The sequence below is a fragment of the Chiloscyllium plagiosum genome, chromosome 1 (assembly GCF_004010195.1).
Source record: "Chiloscyllium plagiosum isolate BGI_BamShark_2017 chromosome 1, ASM401019v2, whole genome shotgun sequence".
In the NCBI taxonomy this organism is placed as follows: domain Eukaryota; kingdom Metazoa; phylum Chordata; class Chondrichthyes; order Orectolobiformes; family Hemiscylliidae; genus Chiloscyllium; species Chiloscyllium plagiosum.
In genome coordinates, this window is record NC_057710.1 from 86,605,723 (window position 1) to 86,629,346 (window position 23,624).

Here is a 23,624-nt window from a genome sequence, read left to right on the forward strand (position 1 = left end):
GAAAGATATAAAAGAGACCTAAGGGAGAACGTTTTCACGCAGAGGGTGGTGCGTGTATGCAATGAGCTGCCAGAGGAAGTGGTGGAGGTTGGTACAATTGCAACATTTAAGAGGCATCTGGATGGGTATATGAATAGGAAGGGTTTGGAGGGATATGGGCCGGGTGCTGGCAGGGTGTGACTAGATTGGGTTGGGATATCTGGTCGGCATGGATGGGTTGGACCGAAGGGTCTGTTTCCATGCTGTACATCTCTATGACTCTATAACTGAATGGACCTCCAGTGTAATTTGGCAGAAAGAACTCAGACAGTAGTCTTTCCCCACTGTACCTTGGCGACCACTGCCCATGCTTTAGTGCGTCCTTCAGCACGTAGTCCTGGACCTTGGAATGTGCCGGTCTGCAACACTCTGTCAAGGTCAACTCTTTGCTGTGGAAGACCAACAAGTTTCGGGCAGACCAAAGAGCATCTTCATCAAGTTAATACAGGTGCAGCCAAAGTTTGTCTCTGTGTGCATCCCAAGGAACAGCCCATAGAGCATAGAGTCCTGCAACATGTAGCTGCTTGGGACGAACCTTGACCAAAACCACTGCATCTTTCTCCAGACTTCCTTTGCAAAGGCACATTCCAGAAGAAGATGTGTGACAGTCTCTAACCCTCTGCAGTGGCTTCACTGGCAGCGTGCAATGCACAGAGAGTCTGGGTGCAAATGAAAGATTTCACAGGTAGTACCCTTCTCACCATCAGCCAAGTGATGTCTTGATGCTTGTTGGAAAGCTCTGGTGATGAGATATTCTGCCAAATGACTTTGACAGTCTGCTCAGGGAACAACCCGACAGGATCTGATTGCCTTACACAGTATCCTCACATCATCCCCTCCTCTCAGTGATGCTGATTCCATTGAGATGAACAGAAACTTCTTCACCCAAAGAGTGTTGACACAGAAAGTGATTGAGGCCAAAACATTGAGTCTTTTCAAGAGGATTTAGATATAGTTTTTAGGGCTAAATGGATTAAAGGGTATAGAGAGGCAGTGGGCACTGGCTACTGAGTTGATCAGCCATGATCATATTGAATGGCAGGGCAGGCTTGAAGGACCGAATGCCCTGCTCTGGCTCCTATATTTTAGGTTTCTCTGTTTAAACTGTCACGGGATCTTGACCTCACCCACTCCTCTCTTCCATTTATATTTTTCATACATCACTCTCTCTTCGCTCTCTCTCTCTCGCTATAATATGTGTGTGTAATATATAAAACTCCTGTATATATTTCTATTTTCCAAATTAATTCAAAACTTATTGTTGATGAAGTTCAACTTTGACTGAGACCCAAGGGTGATGACAGTTTGGCCACCCTTTCCACAATCTGTCACTCTGCCTTCCACTGAAATCCCTGAAAGGAAATTGAATGATGTGCATCACAGGCGGCTGACCACTTTCTCATTCCATCCCCTTGATTTATTTTGATAGGATTTCTGAGTGTATTAAAAAATTCTGCATTCTTTAAAAATTCTCTCTTTTAAATGGGTTCACTTAAACTCTTTTCGGAATTTTTATTTCAAATAACACTTGGGAGACCATATTCATTGCTGATCCTTAGTTGGCCAGGGGACATTAAAAATAGACAGTGTTTGGTAAGATTGGACTCATGTGGAGAACAAAGCAGTTAGAGATGGCGGGGTCCTTTCCCCAAAACACATTAGTGAACATTTTGGGTGTTTACGGCAATTTAAGAGTTTGCACTTTCTTTTGGTGCTAGATCAAATATTTCAATATTTATTGAATTCAACTTCATAAGTTACTGTGGGGGAATTTGCAGTCAGAACGCTTGGGTTGCTTTTCCAGGACCGCACCCAATAGCCCGCTGTATTCAGCATGTTGAATATTTATTCACAAAATCAAGTAATTTCTTAAAATGCGATTTTAATACTGATTTTGCAGTTCCTCCAAAGATTCATGAAAAAGCTGTGGCTACATATAATGACTTCTATAGCTATGGAAGCAGACAGACTCTGACTTGCACGGTCTATGGCATTCCTTCTCCGGACAGGATTATCTGGGAATGGCAACCAGTAGAGAACTGTAGCTTCCTCCACCAGTAAGTAACCAATAATACTATATCATTAAAAATTAGATTCAGTTATTAAGATTGAAAACATACATATTTGAAGACGTAAATACCTGACTCTTGATTTATTGTGTGTTTCAAGACTGGTCAGTGGAGATCGCTGATTTTCCATGTATCAACTTCTGCGGCCATGGCACACATTCTTTGTAAAATAAAAAAAAAGTTTTCTAAAGTGAAAATTAAAGTGCAATACATATGTATCTTAAGCAATATAATAGGACAATAAATAAGGTACAGGTTCAAAAGACTTACAGATGAAATAAAGTCTAATATTTTTTATTCACTCATGTGATGTGGGCATCGCTGACAGGCCAGCATTTATTGCCAATCCTGGTTGCCCTTGAGAAGGTGTTAGAGATCTGCCTTCTTCAACCATTATAGTCCATGTGCTGTAGATAGTCCCATAGGTACACTTACAAAGGAATTCCAGGATCTTTGATCCAGAAACAGTGAAGGAATGGTGATCTATTTCCAAGTCAGGGTGGTGAGTGGCTTGGAGGGGAAAATTGAAGCTGGTGGCATTCCCATGTATCTGCTGCCCTTGTCCTTCTAGATGGAAGTGGTCATGGGTTTGCAAGGTGCTGTCTAAGGATCTTTGGCCAATTTCTGCAGTGCATCTTGTAGATAATACACATAGCTGCTACCGAGTGTCGATGGTGGAGGGAGTGAATGCTTGTGGATGTGGTGCTAATCAAGCTGGCTGCTTTGTCCTGAGTGGTGTCAAATTGTTTTGAGTGTTGTTGGGACTGCACTCATCCAGGCAAGTGGGGAGAATTCCATCACACTCTTGACTTTGCCTTGTAGATGGTGGATAGGCTTTAGGGAGCTACTCACGGCAGCATTCCTAACCTCTGATGTGCTCCTGTAGCTATTGTGTTTAAATGGTGAGTCCAGCTGAGTTTCTGGTCAATGGTAATTCCCACAGGGTTTGGGGGATTCAGTAATGGTAACAGTATTGAATGTCAAACGGACAGTGCTTAGATTGTCTCTTATTGCCAATGATCATTGACTTGCATTTGTATAGTCCAAATGTTACTTGCCACTTGTCAGCCCAAGCCTGGATACTGTCCAGACCTTGCTGCATTTGAACAAAGACTCCTTCAGTGTCTGAGGAATCACGAATGGTGCTGAACATTGTGCGATCATCGACAAACATCCTTACAGCTGACCTTATTATGGAGGGAAGGTCATTGATAAAGCAGCTGAAGACAGTTGGGCTGAGGAGACCACCCTGAGGAACTCCTGCAGAGGTGTCCTGGAGCTGAGATGACTGACCTCCAACAACCACAACTATATTCTTATGTGTCAGGTATAACTCCAACAGTGGAGAGTTTGCCCCTGAAACCCATTGATTTCAGTCTACTTAATGTCGTAGTCATTCAAATATATCCTTGCTGTCACCACACCTCTAGAATTCAGCTGTTTTGTCCATGTTTGAACCAAGGCTGTAATGAGGTCAGGAGCTGAGTGGCCCTGGCAGAACCCAAACTGGGCGTCACTGAGCAGGTTATTGCTGAGCAGGTGCTGATTAATAGCACCGTTGATGACACCTTTCATCACTGTACTGCTGATCGAGAATAGACTGATGGCACGATAGTTGGCCAGGTTGGATTTGTCCTGCTTTTTGTGTATAGGACATAATTTCTGGAATTTTCCACATTGTTAAATAGATGCCAGTGCTGTAACTGTACTGGAACAGGTAGGTGAGCAGCAAGTTCTGGAGTCCAAGTCTTCAGTACTATTGCCAGAATATTGTCAGGACCCATAGCCTTTGCGGTATCCAGTGCCTCCAACTATTTTGTGATATCATGTGGAGTGAATCTAAATGGCTTGTATCTGTAATGCTGGGGATCACTGGAGGAGACCAAGATGGATCACTCAATTGGAACTTCTGGCTGAAGATTGTTGCGAATGCTTCAGCCTTATCTTTTGCACTGATGTGCTGGGCTTGTCATTGAGGATGGGGATATTCGTGGCACCTCTTCCTCCAGTAAGTGTTTAATTGATCACCATCATTCATGACTGAATGTGTTAGAATTGCAAAGATCAGACCTGGTCCTTTGATTGCGGTCTCACCTTGGCTCTTTCTACCACTTGCTGCTTATACTGTTTATCACACATGTTATTCTGTTGATAGCTTCACCAGGTTGACACTGCATTTTTAGGTCTGCCTGATTCTGTTCCCTTCTGCAGTCTCCATTAAACCAGGGTTGATCCCCTGGCTTGATGGTAATGGTTGAGTGGGGGATTTGCCAAGCCATGAGGTTACAGATTGTGCTGGAGTATAATTCTGCTGCTATTGATGACCTACAGCACCTCATAGATACACAGTCTTGCAAGACCTGTTTAAAGTCTGTCCCATTTAGCATAGTAATGGTGACAGGCGACACGTGGAGATTATTCTCAATATGATGGTGGGACTTCATCTCCACAAGGACTGTGCGGTGGTCACTCTGACTGATGCTGTCATGGACAGATGCATCTGCAGCCAGCAGATTGGTCAGGATGATGTCAAGTATGTTTTTTCCTCTTGTTTGTTTTGAAATCTGAGTGCCTAGTTCTGCAAGTCCTGTAGTACTTCATGTGACTTGACACAGTCTTTCAATAGCTACAGAGTTGTAAAAAGACTTATGCTCTGCAGCAACTGAACTCCTAAAAGATCTGTTTCGATGTGCCTATACAAGATTCATTTATTTCAGAGGAAGTATATTGATTGATATTTACAATGAGTTATAACCTCTCACACTAGGACCCAAGAGGCTTCTCTTATCTTGGCTCAGCAGAAGGTCCGGTAGACTTCCTGCATGACAATCCTGGGCAATCTGCTTTCCTGTTGTTTGTTTGGCTACTAACTTCCACTTGCTCTTTCCTCTACCACCCCCATTGTTTTCCTTTTTCAATCACGGATGCAAGAATTTTATTGAGGACTGCAGAGGTTTCTCTGTCTCCTTATCTTCCTCAGAAGTTGAATTATCTCTGGCACCAAACTTCATTTATCAAAGCCATTCTTCCAAAAATAGGTATTTCTGTCTGTATGTATTGTAATTGGAAATCATTGAAGGAGTTTGAATAATATTTTGAAATTTATTTCTGTATATGTTATTTATATATATATTTATGTTTTTATATATATATATATATAGAAATAAATTACATATATATATTTTAAAGGTTAATTGATTTCAATGATTTTTGTTTTGATTTGGCAAGAGTGTGATAAGAAATGGTTTTCGTTTTCATTGAAATAATGAAACTTTGTGGGTGACCCAATAATGCTTTGCATTTAGATAAGAAGACTGCAGTGTTTGTTTTGTGAATGATTACATTTATATATTTACACAAGAATGGTAATCGTCATTAATGTCATATTGAAGTCAACATTCTAAGTAGTTCAATATAAGACAGATATTTTCAAACACTTGCTGATTATATTAGCGAAAGTACACTTTTATTAACTTGTTCAACATGAAACGCTTTCCTATTTTTCTAAGAACTTAGTTTAGTTGGATAACACTTTTTACATAGTGAGGTCAGAGTGAGTGCCAACAACTGTTCAACTGTTTGAATGAAGAGAGTATCATAGTTAATTCCAATCTTGACCACTTCTACATTGACAGAGCTAACAAGAAGTCCATACTGATAATCCTGCAGGGATATTGCAGCTGGTTATAAACTAGCATTGCTTATATATCAGATCTGTTAAAAGTGCAGACTCAGGATAGAGATGAGGACTTCACTGATACACATACTCCATACCGAAAATTTATTTTGATCACCGAGGAAAAAGGAGACCACACTCATTATTTGCTAGAACCACCTACATTTTATTAATTTAATGACAATGCACTGATGCTAATTTATTTTTAACAGTTCTCAAAGAGAATTGAGAAACCCCTCTCAGTTGCATGAAAATAAAAACTGGAGGAACGTTGCAGACAATGATGGCAGCAACAAGATCGAGAGGACAGAGCCTCGGACCATTTTTCTTGAAGGGAAGCACAAGGTGAATCAACTGTTAACAAATATAGCTAAACAAACACACTCAATTTTAAATGCCATTAAATTAATAAGTATATAAACTAAAAGGCAATATTTACTCAGACATTTATTCAGACTTAAAAGCTGAATAGTGAAATCCATTATTTAGCTAGAATTAATTATTCTTTGTGAGACTGTACTAATCTTTAGAATTTTATATTTTAATTAATTGCTTATAAGTGTCTCTTTCTACATACACTCCTTTGGTCAGAATGAATACTGATATCTGAACTCATCCCTGTGCATTACTTATGTGGTCCTGCTTTCTGAATGTCCTTTCTAGGTGGTCAGCACACTTGTGATTCAGGCAGCAAATGTCTGTGCTATGTACAGATGTCGGGCTTTTAACAAAGTGGGACGAGATGAGAGGGTTATCTTCTTTCATGTAACCAGTGAGTAAATGCTGCAACATCTTATTAAGAGAAAGCCTGAAGGACTCAGACTTGCACTTTGAGATTTGAGAACTAAATGATTACAAACATATATATTGATATACCGAACAGCTGTCATGGCTCCTGGAAAAGCAATTGTTTAAAAATTGAGGCAATCCTCATACACTAAGTAAGCTCAATGTTGCAAATAACTTTATAACAGACAACTCAAATTGTGAATGGATTATTTATATGCAGTCAAGCTCACATTAACAAAGGCAAATAATGAAAAGGCAGATTTTATGGAACAGCTGTCCTGACCTGACAGTTTCAGTCATTGTAGGCAGTGGTCTTCTCTCATATTTATCTGTAACAGTTAATAGATGGAAGATCGCATAGGTTCCACTGATTACTGCATCTGAAAATCTGCATTGGAGTGTTAATCCCTAAAATTGACTTTAAAGCTTTAACAAAATGCTAAAAGATCAACATTTCCAATCTTGAAAGATTTTGAAAACTCTAGGGTGTAAGTGGTTGCCAGTAGTATGAAGTGGTCTTGATAGCAAGATGGAAACTATTTTCTCTTTATTAACTTAAAAATAAGCTTGTTTTGTGCTTTGTACTTAATGGAGAATACATAACTCAAGTTGCTGTTTTAAAAATATCTTAACTCTTTCAAAAAAAAATGTATTTACTAAAAATAGACTTGTGGAGCACTTGATCTTACCTCCCTCTTGTTACTGTTATGTAAAGTTGTATATGCAATGGCAATTGAAGGAAATCTATCACTTTTCCAATTATAGTCAGGGACATAGGAATAGGTTGCAGGTGAGCAGAAATTTATAGCTATAATCTACTCATCCACTTCCACTGAAAACAGTGGCCAGGAAATTGGAATTGCATTTCAAATTAGAATGCAATCCAGATGCAGTGCACATGCCTAATGAGGCTTGTGTCAGGATTACAGTATATTGGCCTGTTAGCCTCATTAGATCAGCATAGACAAACTGCAGACATTATTCACATTACCAGAGACAGCTTGATGCAAGTATTGATTGTCCTTAATTATTAGCAATGTGGAACTCCTGTTGATCCAGTGAAACATCACATCCTATGATAGTACCATGATCCTCTTAAGTAACTTGAAATTTAAAGTCTGACGTCTTCAAAGTAGATAGATACTCTTTTAAATTTATTTTGTAACCTGTGATTAAGTTCAAGTGTTAGTCACTTCTTACAAAATTCTGACTAACAAATTAATTATTTTTGAGTCTCAGTGTGTGGACTGTTTGGGAAATTTTATTTCCTGCATAGAAAACAATTTCATGTGACCTTATTAAACCACGGAAATCACTTCTTACTGAAGAGACAATGGCATTTTACTAAAGTTTGTTTTAATCTGATAAATTATCATTCTTGTTTTAGCAGACAAATATATGGTCAAGTCTGTTTATACACCACTGATTAGATTAGTAGACAATATGTTTATGACTCTTGTATTTATAAAATGTTGAGAAACAATGGTTACAACTGAATACAAATAGTGAGAAGCAGGTTTCATTTTGCTAATTTTCCTAAGAAATATTGAACAATAATTAAAAAGATCAAATATGAGTGCCTTTTATTATTTGAAGACCCAGGTGTAAAATATGTTTTCATTCCTTGGCTATGGTTTTGTATATTTACTACTCCGCCAGCTGTAATATTTGGCTAGACTAACCAAGCCGAACAAAAGCTTTTCAAATTAAACCTTTTTAACACTGGGCACTTCATTTGATCGAAACAAATTAAATGAATGACTGATTCTAAATAAGGGAAATATTTTTATAATTCAGATGCAAATTTGTTTAATAGTTCAACATTAATATACATTTTAAGTGCCTTATGCTTATCAACATTAACTGCCTTTTAAAAGACAAACTATTAGTGCTTTCCTCAGAAAAAGATAAGATTATTACCAGAACTCGAAGAGTCTTTGCAAATTTTGGTACCTTTAACATTATTTTGGTAGGCATTGTATAGCAGCTTCATAGAGAAGAAACAATTGATTAGACTATAATATTGATTTTTCAGAGGGACTTGAAATTAATTTGCTGCCTACTGATCGCCCCATTGAAAAGGATAATGTAACTCTTCAGTGCAAAGCAGACAAATTTACATATGAGAACCTAAAATGGTACAAGGTCCATTCTAAAATTCTCCAAAGCTGCCGTGGCAACCTTGCCATCCTCCCATGTGAAGATCTCCAACGTGATGCACAACCAATGACCTGGAGGATGGTTTCTGATCCCAAGACTGAAAATATTACCATTGAACTCAGCTTTGGCAATGTATCCCTTCATGATCAAGGAGTCTATCTTTGTGAAGCCCAGAATAAAAAGACTGGTGAAAAGCACTGTATAATGAGGACTGTTTCTGTCGAAGGTGAGAAAACATGGATCCACATTGTGCTACTACTTTTTGGTGAATATTTCTGCTTATGAGAGTAATAAATACTGGCAGTGTCAGCTTTTCCATTTAATAGTAAATGGTAATATTGGGCAGAAACAAATTTCAGGTGTTGTGTAAGAAAGTGGTGATCTGCCCCTTTTTGATTTTCAATTCTATTCATACAGTGCAATCAATTCACAGTTCTAAAAATGTTTGACAACCCAGAAAGATATTGACTAAGTAAAGTTTCTGTTGATCTTCATTGCAGCTCAACAGATTCCATTGGTGCTTCAGAATCTAACAGACCAAACGGTGAATATGAGTTCGTCCATAGAGATGAAATGTGATGTGGTCGGCGCACCGAGCCCACATATTATATGGTACAAAAATAACAAGCAGCTTCTGGAAATGTCAGGTAGGGAGATTAAAATTACCCTGAATAAAACCTATATTGAAGCATACCTAAGTAACAGTGCCAACATTCAGGTTTATTTAACTCATCTTATAAAGCACCATGGCAATTTTTAGGAGTAATTTTGATCTTGGGTGATGGTGTTAAAGTAGATGAAACTGTACCAGCTCTGTTATCCATTTTTTCCTGGTTTTCATTTCCACTTATTGAGGTATGCAGCATCCATTTAAAATTATATCCAAAGTCAAAATTACCCCAATGCTGCCTAGATTACTTAGGAACAGAAGTAGGCTATTCAGCCCCTCAAGCCTGTTCTACTTTCCTTTCATCAGTGCCTTTAAGGAATATCTGATTAATTCACATTCTTCCTAACATAAAAAAACTCAAAATGCCTGTTTTAATCAGCCATTGGTTCCCAGTAAGAAAAAGTGCATAATATAGGTAAGGGAGGAACTCAGCACTGCCAATGCTCCTGCAATCAAATAGCAAGCTCACTGTCAGAGCAACAAGAATATTTATTCCATTGGTATTACTGGATGATGGGTATCCTTGTGCAGATGTACTGAATATTATGCTCAGAAGTGAAGGGGAGGGAAGAAGAGAATAAAAAAGTAAAACTGATGCAGATTTAATGTAATAAATATTACTTATTGCTTCACAGTATACAAAGAAAGCCAATTCAAGTTTATAGGTGTTTTAAAATATTATACAAGAAATAATGAACATTATATCAAAATGATGTTTGGCACTATTACTTTTTAAAATCACCTTATTATTCATTGTTTCTTTTCATTTTTGTTCGTGTAATGAATTGCCATATTGCGACTGCTGCAGGAAATGGTGATCCATTGATCTAACATGGTGTGTCTGTCTGTGTCCTGCCAGGCATTGTTCTAAATGAGCTGAACAGGACCTTGACCATCCAGAGATTAAAGAAGGAAGATGAAGGAAGATACAAGTGTGAGGCTTGTAACATACAGGGCTGTGCGGAGACTTCTGCCCTGATTGCTGTGAAAGGTTGGGAAGCCAAGACAAAACCAAAATGATTTTCAGTCTGAATAACAATTGGGTAGTTTTAAAATGAAATGTGATAGTTGTGGTCAGTAAAGAGAAAGTATTCTTATTGTTTGCTCATGATATAAGGTTATTATGGCACAAGTTGTTTTGTAATCATTTTATAATTATTTACTGACAAATATAGTCGTGTACTCGAAATAATAAATATACATGGATTTGCATTTTGTTTGCTAGCACAGAACAATTCTTTCTATTAACTATCAAATGCTGGGCTGTACTTATTTTTGTTGTGTGGAAATAAAGGGTATTTTTACATTAACTAATTACTAAAACCGTTTCTTAAAATAATAAAGCCTTTCTATCTAAATCTTGGTCCTTATTCTTCATACCATAATCTTACTAATGTACAAATCTGTTACTGTTAATATCTACACAACAAGGAGAAGACATTATTTTAGTTGTAGATATTTTTAATAAACTCGTTTCGAGATGTTATAACATACCTTTGGAATAGGTAGGACTTGAACCCATGAAGTAACACTATTTCATTTGTGCTTTATACAGAAAACAACAATTGTGCATAGCTACCAACTAAATTGTATAACTGTGTTCATTGATAACTTAAATTCTGACAATAAATAAGTTAACTGGTGACAGTATGGAGTTAAAGTGTTGACTGAATCCAATGGTGAATTGAAGCTAAATAATTGCTCCCTAAATTTTCTACCTTAGTCTGATTATTTTAATTATTGACTATGTGTGAAGAACATACTGAGTTCATTTGTGTCAGGATGTTTAAAAAAAAATTATTGCAATCTTGAATGAAAGCAGAAATTGCTGGAAATATGCATCAAGTCTTTCATCACCAAGACAGAAAATGTAAGAATTATAAATTGGGTAAATATCCATTCTGATGAAATGTTAACTAGTCTTTTCATTTTTCAGATGGTAATAGACTTGCTATGTTATTCCAGCATTTCTTGTTTTTATTATAATTCAGTGAGTTGCTCATTTATATTAATTAGCTTATCAACCTATACTGTGAATTATGTTTTAGTACTTATCAGTGATGATTTACATTGACTTGAAGTGCACTAAAGCTCCAACTGGAGGAGCAAGGGGAGATGTCGGGCCACTCATCCAATCATTTTTTTAAAGAACTTAACTAGTCCAGTTTTTGCCACTGGGTTCATCCTACTCTTGTCGCTATTGTATCCATGGCCGTGGAAATCCAAGCCTGGTAGCTATAGTTGCATGATCTGGTGGTATCAGGTATTTCCTTTTTCCTGTATCTTTCCTGTGCCCATTGATGGCACTTCCTACCCACACCCCCACACTCATAAATCACACTTTCTCCTTTATCCTTGCCTGATCTCTCAAAAGTGGGCAAGCAAGTCAGATCCTAGCTAAATCCCCCTTTTTATCTTGGTGTTCACTTCCAGTGATGTTCTCTGGTAGGCCTGTCTGACATGAGCACTGCTTCGATTATTATCATTCATAGAGATATACAGCATGGAAACAGACTCTTCGGTCCAACTTGTCCATGCTGACCAGATATCCCAACCCAATCTAGTCCCACCTGCCAGCATCTGGCCCATATCCCTTCAAACCCTTCCTACTCATATACCCATGTAGATGCCTTTTAAATGCTGCAATCACACTAGCCTCCACCACTTCCTCTGGCAGCTCATTCCATACACATACCACCCTCTGCGTGAAAAAGTTGCTTCTAGGTCTCTTGTATATCTAGGACTGGATTTAAGTTCCTGACAGGTGAAAATCTCTCCTCCAACCTATTAATGTCCCATGACCCGGTTCCTCCAAGACATTTTAGCCAGTGAGGGGTGCTCAGATCAGGGTGCCATTAAAGCAGCCCAGTGGTTGGACTCTGGCCTCTTGTGTCACCCTACTATCTGGATGTGAGCATTTTGCAACAGTTTTCACCACTGGAAGACACCAGCAGCATACCAGAACTTTAAGAATCAGGGGACATGTACATGTAATGGACATTACTAAGGAAAAGGAAGCTGAAAGGTCTCAAAAGTGGATAAATCACCCAGACCAGATTAACTATACCCCAGAGTTCTGAAGGAGGTAGTTGAGGAGATTGTGGAAGCATTGTTGGTGTCCTGTCAGGAATCACTAGAGTTAGGGTAGTCCCAGAGGACTGGAAAATGGCTAATGTAACACCGCTGTTTAAGAAGAAAGGGAGACAAAAGATAGGAAACTATAGTCTGGTTAGCCTGATCTCAGTTAGAGTCATAGAGTCATAGAGATGTACAGCATGGGAACAGATACTTCGGTCCAACGCATCCACGTCGACCAGATATCCCAAATGAATCTAGTCCCATTTGCCAGCACTTGGCCCATATCTCTCTAAACCCTTCCTATTCATTTACCCATCCAGCTGCCTATTAAATGCTGTAATTGTCCACGCCTCCACTTCTTCTGGCAGCTCATTCCATACACATATTAACCTCTGTGTGAAAAAGTTGTCCCTTAGGTTCCTTTTAAATGTTTCCCCTCTCACCCTATGTCCTCTAGCTCTGAACTCTCCCACCCCAGGGAAAAGATCTTGTCTATTTACCCTATCCATGACCCTCATAATTTTATAAACCTCTGCAAGGTCACCCCTCAGCCTCCGATGCTCAGGGAAAACAGCCCCAGTTTATTCAGCCTTTCCCTATAGCTCAAACCTTCACAATCACCTAATGAAGGAGCGGTGCTCCGAAAGCTAGTGTGCTTCCAATTAAACCTGTTGGACTATAACCTGGTGTTGTGTGATTTTTAACTTTGTACACCCCAGTCCAACACCAGCATCTCCGAATCAATCCTGGCAACATCCTTGTAGTCTTTTCTGAAACCTTTCAAGTTTCATGACATCCTTCCCTGGGAGGGAGACCAGAATTGTACACTGTATTCCAGAAGTGGCCTAACCAATGTCCTGTGCAGCCACAACATGCCCTCCCAACTCCTATACTCAATGCTCTGCTCAATATTGGAAAGCATACCAAATGTTGCCTCCACTATCTGCAACTCCACTTTCAAGGAATTATGAACCTGCACTCCAAGTTATTGGTAGGAATTCTGAGTCCGTTATTAAGTGGAGTTCCACAGGGGCTAGTGTTGGAACCACAACTATTCACGTTATACATTGACAACCTGGACAAGGGAACTGAGGGCAGTGTTGCTAAGTTTGCAAATGACACAAAGATAGGTGGAGGGACAAGTAATGTTGAGAAAGAAGGGTCAGTACAGAAGGATTTGGACAGGCTAGAAGAGTGGGCAAAGAAGTGGCTGATGCACTACTTTGTGGGAAAGAGTGACGTTATGCATTTTGGTAGGAATAATAGAATCATAGAAATCTTACAGTGTGGAAGCAAGCCATTCTCTCGTCGAGCCCACACTGACCCTCCAAAGAGTATCCCACGCAGACCCATCCTTTACCCTATTTCTATAAAGCTGCATTGCCCATGGCTAATCCACCTAGCCTGTTATCCCTTGACATTATGGGCAATTTAGCATGGCCATTCTACCTAACCTACACATCATTGTTGTAGACTATTTTCTAAATGGGGAAAGGGTTCGGAAATCTTAAGCACAAATGGACTTGGGAGTCCTAGTTTGGGATTCTCTTAAGTTTCATTTGGCAGTTAGGAAGGCAAATGCAAAGTTATCATTCATTTTCAGAGGGCTATAATACAAAAGCAACAATGCACTGCTAAGGCTGTGTAAAGCTGTGGTCTGACTGCATTTGGAATATTGTGAGCAGTTTTGGGCCCCATATCTGGGGAAGCATGAGGTGGCATTGGAGGAGGTCCAGAGGATGTTTACAAGAATGATCTGTGTCTGTACCCAATGGAGTATGAGTGGGATTCTGATTGAAACTTACAGAATATTCAGAGGTGTGGATAGGGTAGATGTGGTGAAGATGTTTCTGCTGCTAGTAGAAGAGGCTCGGACCTGAGAATACACAGTGAAGGGATGACCTTTTAGAACTTGGATGAGGAGGAATTTCTTTCAAGGATGGTTAATCTGTGGAAGCTATTAGTGCAGAAGGCTATTGAGGCCAAGGGTTTGAGTACATTTAGGACCGAGATAGTTGGGCTCTTGATTGGTGAGGGGATCAAAGGTTACTGTGAGAAGAAAGGAGAATGGAGTTGAAAAACATATCAGCCATGATGGAATGATGGAGCAAACATAATGGGCTGAATGGCCTAATTCTACTCCCTTGTCTTGTGGTCATATGGTTATGGATAGTTTCCACTTGTGTCTATTGGAGTCTACAGAGCCTTGCTCATTTCTGGACAGAAACAACATGTAAAGATATTATGTCTAACTCGACTCAACAAAATAGTTGGTTCATTTATTAGGGCATCATCATCATTTACAGCCAACCTGCCTGAATAAAGTTTAAACAAAGCTTGGCACTGCATTGTCAGTGATCATTAATTAGGTACACTGTCTGTGGTAATACCTCTTCAAGATTAGAGTCTACTTACCAACCAATCAGCAGTCTCCTCTTGTATAGTATATCTTGTTTTCCGTAAACTTTGTTATTCTTACAAAATTTCCTGATGAGCACAAGGTGAAAAGATTTGACAAACTTTATCTTTTTTTCAGCAATACATAGGCATTGCTTTTTTTTGTCGTACAGAGTAGGATATATATTTCTGAAATCATGTGAATACTGAGGTATATTGTGAAATTTCGTTTTTAACTTAATGTAAATTGTTATTAAAAACTCATCTTGCCCACTCTTTTTTCCAACTGTTTTGGTATCGATGTAAAGCTTGATCTGTGCATGTATCTAGTGCTTTATAAATTCCTGTCTATGATAACATGTAGCTCCACAAAACTGAAAGGATTTTTTTCTTCTATTTTAGGATTTGAAGATAAGGCAAACCTTGAATTGATCATCCTCGTTGGCACTGGTGTGATTGCCTTGTTCTTTTGGTTGCTTCTAATAATCATCTTGCGAACAGTAAAACGGGTAATAAAACATTTCACTATTGTCCCATGGGAACATACATTGACTGACAAATGAAAACTGACTGTAGCCTTTTTATGTGGATCTTTCCTTTGTGTTTAAAACAACACGTGCATTTTTTTCTTCCTTTCCTTAATGCAGCTGCATGATTCAATGAAGGATTGACTAATGTGTGTTAATTAGAATTTCTATTCATGGGCGAGAAAAAGCCTCATACCTCAATGCAGCATGCTTAGGATGGCCCTTGTGTATTACAATGAAATGTGAAGTAATTGCAAGTTAGGCAAGCATGTTCAATTCAGCTGGTGTGCTGGATGCTTTTGTTTGTTTGGCAACATTTAATTCTGGATCATTGACTGCTCTGTGTCCTTTCTCAACAGTCAATAAAGTGAGCAGAACCATTCTGTGAACACAAGGCTGGCAGTTAAAGTAACTTGACTTGTCACTCTTTTCCAGCCCAGTGATGCAGAACTGAAGGCTGGCTACTTGTCAATCATCATGGACCCAGATGAAATGTCTATGGATGAACAGTGTAAAAGACTGTCATATGATGCCAGTAAATGGGAGTTTCCCAGGGATAGACTTAAATTAGGTGAGATTCTACACTCCAATCCTTATGAAGGCCATATGTATTCCTTCACCTGCACACACAATCTCTCAATTGACCATACATTTATACAATTGTTACATTTGATGGTACTGAAATATTTTTTGTTCTGTTAGTAAGTCTACATCCTTTTGTCTGCAAGCTTTGTGAAGGATTTTACCATCCTTGACTGAGAGTTATAGATCAGAAGATTGGGATAAAGCCAGTTATTATTATGCTGTGCATGTTTACTTGTTTCTCCCTCTGAAAATTTGATTAGTAAGACTGCAGTAAACAAAACCTATGAAAATCTGTTCTTTACAGAAGAACATGCCCCTGCAGTAGTCATTAGCCATAGATGTCTACAGTGCAGAAAAAAAAGCCATTTGGCTTGCAGAGAAAATATATTACATTTTTGTAAATACGTTTTGACAGTAATATTGACCTGTTCCTTGGTAAGCCACAGCTTCATTACTAACACCAGAGTTATTGAGTTTTCTTCGGTAAAACCTTTTCCCTTGAATGTTGCATACTATTGTCTGAAAAGGCCCCAATTTGTATTCCCCATAGTGTGGAATTTGCCAAGAATTTTCAAAGCAGCTGATTTATTAGTTCATATAATTCTCATGATTGAAAGGTCCTTTTATTTCTTTAATCAGGCAAACCTTTGGGTTGTGGAGCTTTTGGCAAAGTGGTTGAAGCAGCTGCATTTAATATTGAAAAAGCCTCTACTTGCAGAACTGTTGCTGTCAAGATGTTGAAAGGTAAATGAAAGCTGGAAAGATTTTGTTTAAAATTGTCAGTCTACGTTTGCTCAACTTCTGAAGGCAGTTTTTCCAAACCAAGAACAATCAATTTATTTATTATAATTCTCATTATTTGAAAAATGGCAGGTGAGAATGTAAAATAAAGTGGCATGCCACCACCCACCGGTGTGCCATCTGTCTATCTAGCCTTGCTGCCCAATATGAGATTGGGAGGTATCAAAAGGGTCACACACTTGGAGCTGATTGAGGCCCTTATGCTGGTGTTTAATGCTGTCCACATTCAGATTTGAAGGGCAATGGGAGAAGCCTGTGCCCGGTCTGTAGCATGTCAGGTTTAACCCTGTAGACTTTACTCTTTCTTGAGCTCCTCATTCCTAAGTCCCCTCTGATGGATTTTATTCTGAGCATCTATCCTTCTCTGCCCTACGTTGTTCAAAATTCCCTTTCCACTCGCCTCGTCAAGACCATGCTAAATGTCTTGCAATCTTGGGGCCATGCTGGCACTGCCCGTAATGCCCCAGTGGATTTGTTTGACTGGCGATTCTCGGGGTGGGGGAGGTGGGGGGGTGTGGGGCTGGATCTTCCTGAACCTGAGGGGTGGAGGTTCCCCCTTCAATTTATTAATGAGTTATTAAATGACTGTGGCAAAGATGTTGCTGTACTGGACCTGTGCTAGTCATGAGCAGGGAACTGTAGCATCTTGTTAAAACTGATCCATGGTCTTTGTGCAGCTATAATGTGCATAGTATCTGGGAAAAGAGTCCATTAGACTTTGTAGGATTTTCTGCCACTGAAATGTTAAGGTTCCAGCTGACCTTCATTTACAGTACATTTCGTAAATCTCTGCGTCAAGAGTATTCTAAAATCTCTCAAAGCAAAACAATCAGAAGAACGGCTCAAATTCTGTAAGGAAATTGTTAATTAGGAGAATATAAGTTGACAATAATGTTGAAGATATGTCTTCAAGATAGTATACTTTCAAAATTATGCCCCTTTCCCTTCACAAAGGTACCTTTCAGAGACAGGTCTTTACTTCTGATCCCATTTTCCTACTTTCTAAAAAGCTATCAGAAACTTTCTCCTCCAATAACTACTTTAAATGTTGACTGCGAGGGAACTCAGAATGAGATTCAGTGGAGATATGGCTGAGTCTTGATGTAACTTTACATTTTTGCAGCATGCTTATCTTTTAGGTTAATTGTCTGAGTTGGAAATCTGGTTCAAATAGCATTTCCCATAAACAGTTCAGATAATTGGTGTTTGTCTGCAAACAAATATATTACGGGACACAATTGTAAATCAGTCACAAAAAGGAATGGCAGAAAATGTACCATGTACATGATTGATGATTTTTTACTTTGCTTAGATCTTTAAATGTGGTGATTTCCTGCAGTATGGGCTCGAATCTTCACCTAGGGTTAGGTTTAGGGTTGTGCTACATTCATTTTGCTGTTTATCAACCAAATTCTGGCAAAAAATAACTAATGTCTATTAATGTATGAGCACATTTAATCATCCAGCTGTACACTTCAGATTATAAACTTATAAGGCAGAACTGCAGCACATGAAATGGATCTTCACAATAGAGTACAAAATTTGTTAAGTTATTTTCATTCATAATCTCAAATGATTTTATTTGCAACAGTTAGGAGCACATTACTTTATCTCACTGCTGTTTTCAGAAGGAGCAACGTCTAGTGAACGAAGAGCACTGATGTCCGAACTGAAGATTCTTATTCATATTGGCCATCACCTCAATGTGGTGAACCTGCTTGGAGCCTGCACAAAAGCAGGAGGTGAGTCCATTGCAAACTCTTCCCTTTGGCTACTTCCAGGCTAACAGCTCTTTACTACCCTTTTCTGTGGAATACAATACAGATAACTCATGGATATCTACTTTTATTATCATGCATCTCAATATGATCTTAACCAAGTAATTTATCTTTGCACGGCAGTGAATGAATTACCATACATCATTGTACTTCCAGCAAAATTCAAAAGTAACTCCAAAAATAATTCCAAATTGTGTTTCACCTAATTTGGCCATCATTGTGTGTTCCTTGAATAATTTTTAGTTTCGAAAAAGAAAGATTTTTTTCAGCATGAATTGTAACAAAATAAGTAAGTAAGGTGATGTGACCTTCCTTCACCATTGTTCTCCAAAACATTGATATCAACTCCACATGGTTTGAATCTATCTGGGTGAACAGTCAACCAAAGACTGCTTTTCAAGATCACTATATACGTCTGAAAACACTTTCCAGTTTGAAGCATAGCCACAGCTGTAATCTAGAAAACACAGAAGCCAATATGTGCACAGCAACCTCCTACAAACAGCAAGGTTGAATGAGAGATAAATATTTGCCAGGAGGACACCAGGGAAAACACGTTTGTTCTTCTTATTGTTCCATGGAATCTTTCCAATCTATCCAAGCTGATATTTGGGATATCAGTTTGAGATGGAGTGCCCATCTTAATTTTAGAGTTCAGGCCCTAAAGTCGGACTTGAACCCAGAAACTAGGAGGATAAATTGCTACCAACTAACTCCTTAATGGGGCCTGTGAATCACCTCAATGTTACCATTATCCATGACAAAGGTTTTGAACATTTCACCGTAAGATCATAGGAGCAGAATTAGACCACTCAGCCCATAGAATCCACTCTCCTCGTCAGTCATGGCTGATATGTTTCTCAACTCCATTCTGCTGCGTTCTCCCTGTAACCCCTGAATTCCTTACCAATCAAGAACTTTCTAGCTTTGTCTTAAATACACTCAATAATATGCTTCCACTGCACTCTGTGGCAGAGAGTTCTATAGATTCAGCCTTCTCGGATTGAAGAAATTGCTCCTCATCTCAGTTTTAAAGGGTTCATCCCTTCACTCTGATGCTGTGCCCTTGGTAAAAACAATGACTGCAGATGCTGGAAACCAGATATCTGGATTAGTGGTGCTGGAAGAGCACAGCAGTTCAGGCAGCATCCGAGGAGCAGTAAAATCGACGTTTCGGGCAAAAGCCCTTGTGCCCTTGGGTTCTAGTCTCTCATACGAGTGAAAGCATCTTCTGCATGTCCACTCTAACCAGGCCTCTCAGTATTCCATAAGTTTTAATCAGTAACTCCCTTCATCCTAAGCTTCATCGAGTACAGTCCCAGAGTCCTCAACCGCTACTCAAATAAAATGCACTTCATCCTTGGGATCATTCTTCTGAAACTCCTGTGGACCCTCTCCAAGTCCAGCACATCCTTCCTTAAAATACGAAGCCCAAAACTGCTCACAATACTCCAAATGTGGTCTGACCAGCGACTTATACAGCCTCAGCAGTATATCTCTGCTTTAGTATTCTAACCCTCTTGAAACAAATGCTAACATTGCATTTATCTTCCTAACTGCCAAATGAAACTTATGAGAATCCTGAACTAGAACTCCCAAGTCCCTTTGTGCTTCAGAGTTCTGAAGTCTTGCCCTATTTAGAAAATAGTCTACACTTCGATTCTTCCTACCCAAATGCTTAACCTCATACTTAACTATGTTATATTCCATCTGCCAGTTTTTTGCCCATTCTACTACCCTGCCCAAGTCCTTCAGCGTTTTCGCCATCTTCTCAACACTAGCTGTCCTTCCACCTATCTTGGTGTCTTCTGTAAAAATAACAACAATGCCCCCAGTTCCTTTAACCAGATCAATAATGTATAATGTGAATAATCCCAACACTGACTCTTGTGGAACTTCACTAGTCACTGCTTGCCATTCTGAAAAAGATCCCTTTAACCCAATCCTCTGCCTTCTGCCAGTCAGCCAATCCTCTATTCCTGCCAGAACCTTGCTCCTAACACCATGGATTCTTATCTTAGTTAGCAGCGTTCTGTGTGGCACCTTGTCACAGGCTTTTTATAAATCCAAATAGATGATGTCCATTGGCTATGCTTTGTCTAACTTGCTCATTAGCCCCTTAAAGAATTGTCAGGCATGACCTCCCCTTGACAAAGCTGAGCTGACTTTGCCTATTTTACCATGCACTTTCAAGTACTCTGCAATCTCATCCTTTATAATGGTTCTAAAATTTTACCAATAACCAAGGTCAGGCTAACCAGCCTAGAATGACCTGTCTTCTGCCTCCCTTTCTTCTTAAACAGGGTGTCACTTTAATCATTTTCCAGACCTCTGGAACTCTTCCTGACTCCAGTGATTCCTGAAAGATCGCCACCAAGGCATCTACAATCTCTTCAGCTACCTCCTTCATACCCCTGAGTCCATCTGGTTCAGAATTTTTATCCACCTTCAGACTTTTCAGCTTCCCCAGCACCTTCTCTTTGTGATGGCCACTATACTCACCTCAGACTCCTGACTCTCAAGAAGGTCCAGTATGCTGCCATGTCTTCCACTATGAAAACGATCTATTGTCCAATGATTTGAGTATGGTAATGGCTTTACTTAGAACTCTTACAATTTGAGCCTAGCACATTATATCTTATGACTTATTAAACACCTCTTCCCCCCGATTAGGATTTGTATGAACTAATAAAGAAGTTTTTAGAAAAATGGAAATTGTTTGATAATTCTTTTAAATCTACTCAAAATAATTAGGCTTTGAGTATGTGATATTCTGACCAATGCTAGCTCCTTACTCTGAGCATCTAATCAGGGATTCAGCCTTTTTCATTACAGTTAACCTTCCACAGATTGTCTCAAAATTAAATCGGAGATTATAGCCTTCCCTTTGCAAATAGAATCTCTGGATCATACAAAACAAGAGGCTATTTAGCTTATTAGCCTAATACCCCGATGTCAATTTGTCCCACTGTGTTGATCTTTCCTCATAACCTTGCACTTTATTTAAGAACTGATCCAATTTCCTTTTGGAAATTACAATTAGATCTAACTCCACCAATCCTTTGGGCAGTACATAATGTAATTGCAATGAGTTGCAGAATAAGAAAAGTCTCATCATCTCCTCCCTTAGCTTTTATTTTTCCCAATCATGTTAAAGTTATGTACCCTTACAACTAATCCTCTTGTCTATGAAAATAATTTATCCATTCTTGCTTCATCAAAACCGTTTCTAATTTGTAGAATTTTATAATTTTATTTCTAAGCATATCTGCCAGAGGAGGACATTGTTGGCTTACCTTCATACTCTAGTGAAATCTTTGAGAACACACATTTATCTTCATGCCAGGCGCTCCAGTAATATCAATTTCCACTGACCTGGAAAGAGTCCTCCTTCCTTCAGAACTGCACTAACAAATTTTGACAGCCATTTGTTTATAAATTATGCATCACTTGTGTGTAGCTAACCAATGGTAGTCAAGAAATGTGTACCCTTCACCTGCCTTAACCTCACTGCAAAAGACATATGCTAGTTAAATAGTTGGGAAGCTATGTTGGGAGTAGCCAATCTCTAACATCACACCAAAGAAAGATTAAAGTACACATGATTGAAAAATTACTAGTTTTAGTTCAACCTAAGAAATAAAGTATTATCTTTCCTAGAATTTGTAGTTTAAGCTATATCCACACTGAGTATCTACAAACTTACTGAGAAACTAACGGAAACTTTCTAGTAAATGAAATTCTTCACATGAAAGCTCATCTTTAGATTATAAATGCAAAGTAGAACAGAGCTGTGAAAAATAAAACATATGTTTATACAGAGCTTTTGCATAACTTCCAGATAGCTGATGCACTTTACAGCCAATAAAATACTTTGTTTGATGTATAGCTACTATTGAATTGTAAGAAATGCAATTGCCAATTTGCACACAGCAATGCAAAGAGCAAAGTGAAAATAACCAGCTAATTTGTTTTTGAAATGTTAATTGAGTGATACATATCCACCTAAATCTACCTCCTCTGTTCATTCTTCAAAATAGAGGATGGGATTGCTCAAAGGAGACATAAAGTCAAAGCCTTTAATCTTGATTTCATTGTTCTGTACGAACCAAGCAATATTATGATCTTTTACACCCACCTGAGCAGGCACATCTGCTGCTGCAGCATATGCATGGTACTGCACTGAGTGTCAGCCTTCATTTCCAAGATGTCAAGCCTTGTGACGAAGAGGCAAGAGTGTTCTCAAGTGAAGAACTGACATTGTGCTAAGTGAAAAGCCGCAATTCATTTAGTGGCACTGACATGTGTAGTTCTGGACATGTATTATAGCCAGTTCCAACTAGCAACACCTTGGTGATTTTCCACTGATTGTTGGGTTTCTTTGCCAGTCTTTTATGAAACCCAAACCTTTGACATTGTGAACTGGTGTCCTCTCCCCAGTAATCTAATATAGTGTCTGATGAGTTTTTTTTAAATAGTTGTTAACTGCAGTGTTACTAATAGACAAATCAGAAATACTACAATAGAATAGTTCCCTGGATTTGCATTGATAAAGCTATTTCATTCATTTCATTGATAATTTGTGTAAACAATAAACAGTATGTACTATGAAATAATATTTTTTCAATTGTGATGGTACATTTCTGGTAAGCCATTAATATTGTTAACTGTGTTGTTCTAACTCCAGGACCTTTGATGGTGATTGTTGAGTTTTGCAAGTATGGGAATTTATCAAACTACTTGAGAAGCAAGCGAAGCAACTATATCCCCTACAAGGTGAATCCATATTTCTCTACGTTACACAGATTCTGATGAAGAATCACTGGACTCAAAACGTTAACTCTTCTTTCTTACCAGACATGCTGCTAGATTTGCTGAGTTTCACCACCAATTTCTGTTCATCTTACATACTTACAGCATCTTTGTTTTATTTATTACATACTCCTGTTTTCAAAGAGGCACAGTTGCAGTGCTCACAGAGGCCCCCAACTCTGGGTTAAATTGAGAGAAAGAACTTCCATTTTGAATTTCATTATCTTAAAATTACCAAATATT

At 38.7% G+C, this 23,624-nt stretch overlaps 1 protein-coding gene across 3 annotated transcripts in view; it reads left to right on the forward strand.

Moving 5' to 3' along the window:
* kdr (kinase insert domain receptor (a type III receptor tyrosine kinase)) overlaps positions 1-23,624 on the forward strand; it is a 71,054-nt gene that overhangs the window by 28,539 nt on the left and 18,891 nt on the right. For all 3 annotated transcript variants that reach the window (XM_043690775.1, XM_043690784.1, XM_043690792.1), the window contains 11 exons: positions 1,940-2,096; positions 5,997-6,129; positions 6,448-6,556; positions 8,609-8,959; positions 9,234-9,380; positions 10,263-10,394; positions 15,281-15,387; positions 15,841-15,976; positions 16,630-16,734; positions 18,420-18,533; positions 23,257-23,345. In XM_043690775.1, the coding sequence (XP_043546710.1) occupies positions 1,940-2,096; positions 5,997-6,129; positions 6,448-6,556; positions 8,609-8,959; positions 9,234-9,380; positions 10,263-10,394; positions 15,281-15,387; positions 15,841-15,976; positions 16,630-16,734; positions 18,420-18,533; positions 23,257-23,345 (1,580 nt within the window). The remainder of the gene's footprint in view (positions 1-1,939; positions 2,097-5,996; positions 6,130-6,447; positions 6,557-8,608; positions 8,960-9,233; positions 9,381-10,262; positions 10,395-15,280; positions 15,388-15,840; positions 15,977-16,629; positions 16,735-18,419; positions 18,534-23,256; positions 23,346-23,624) is intronic.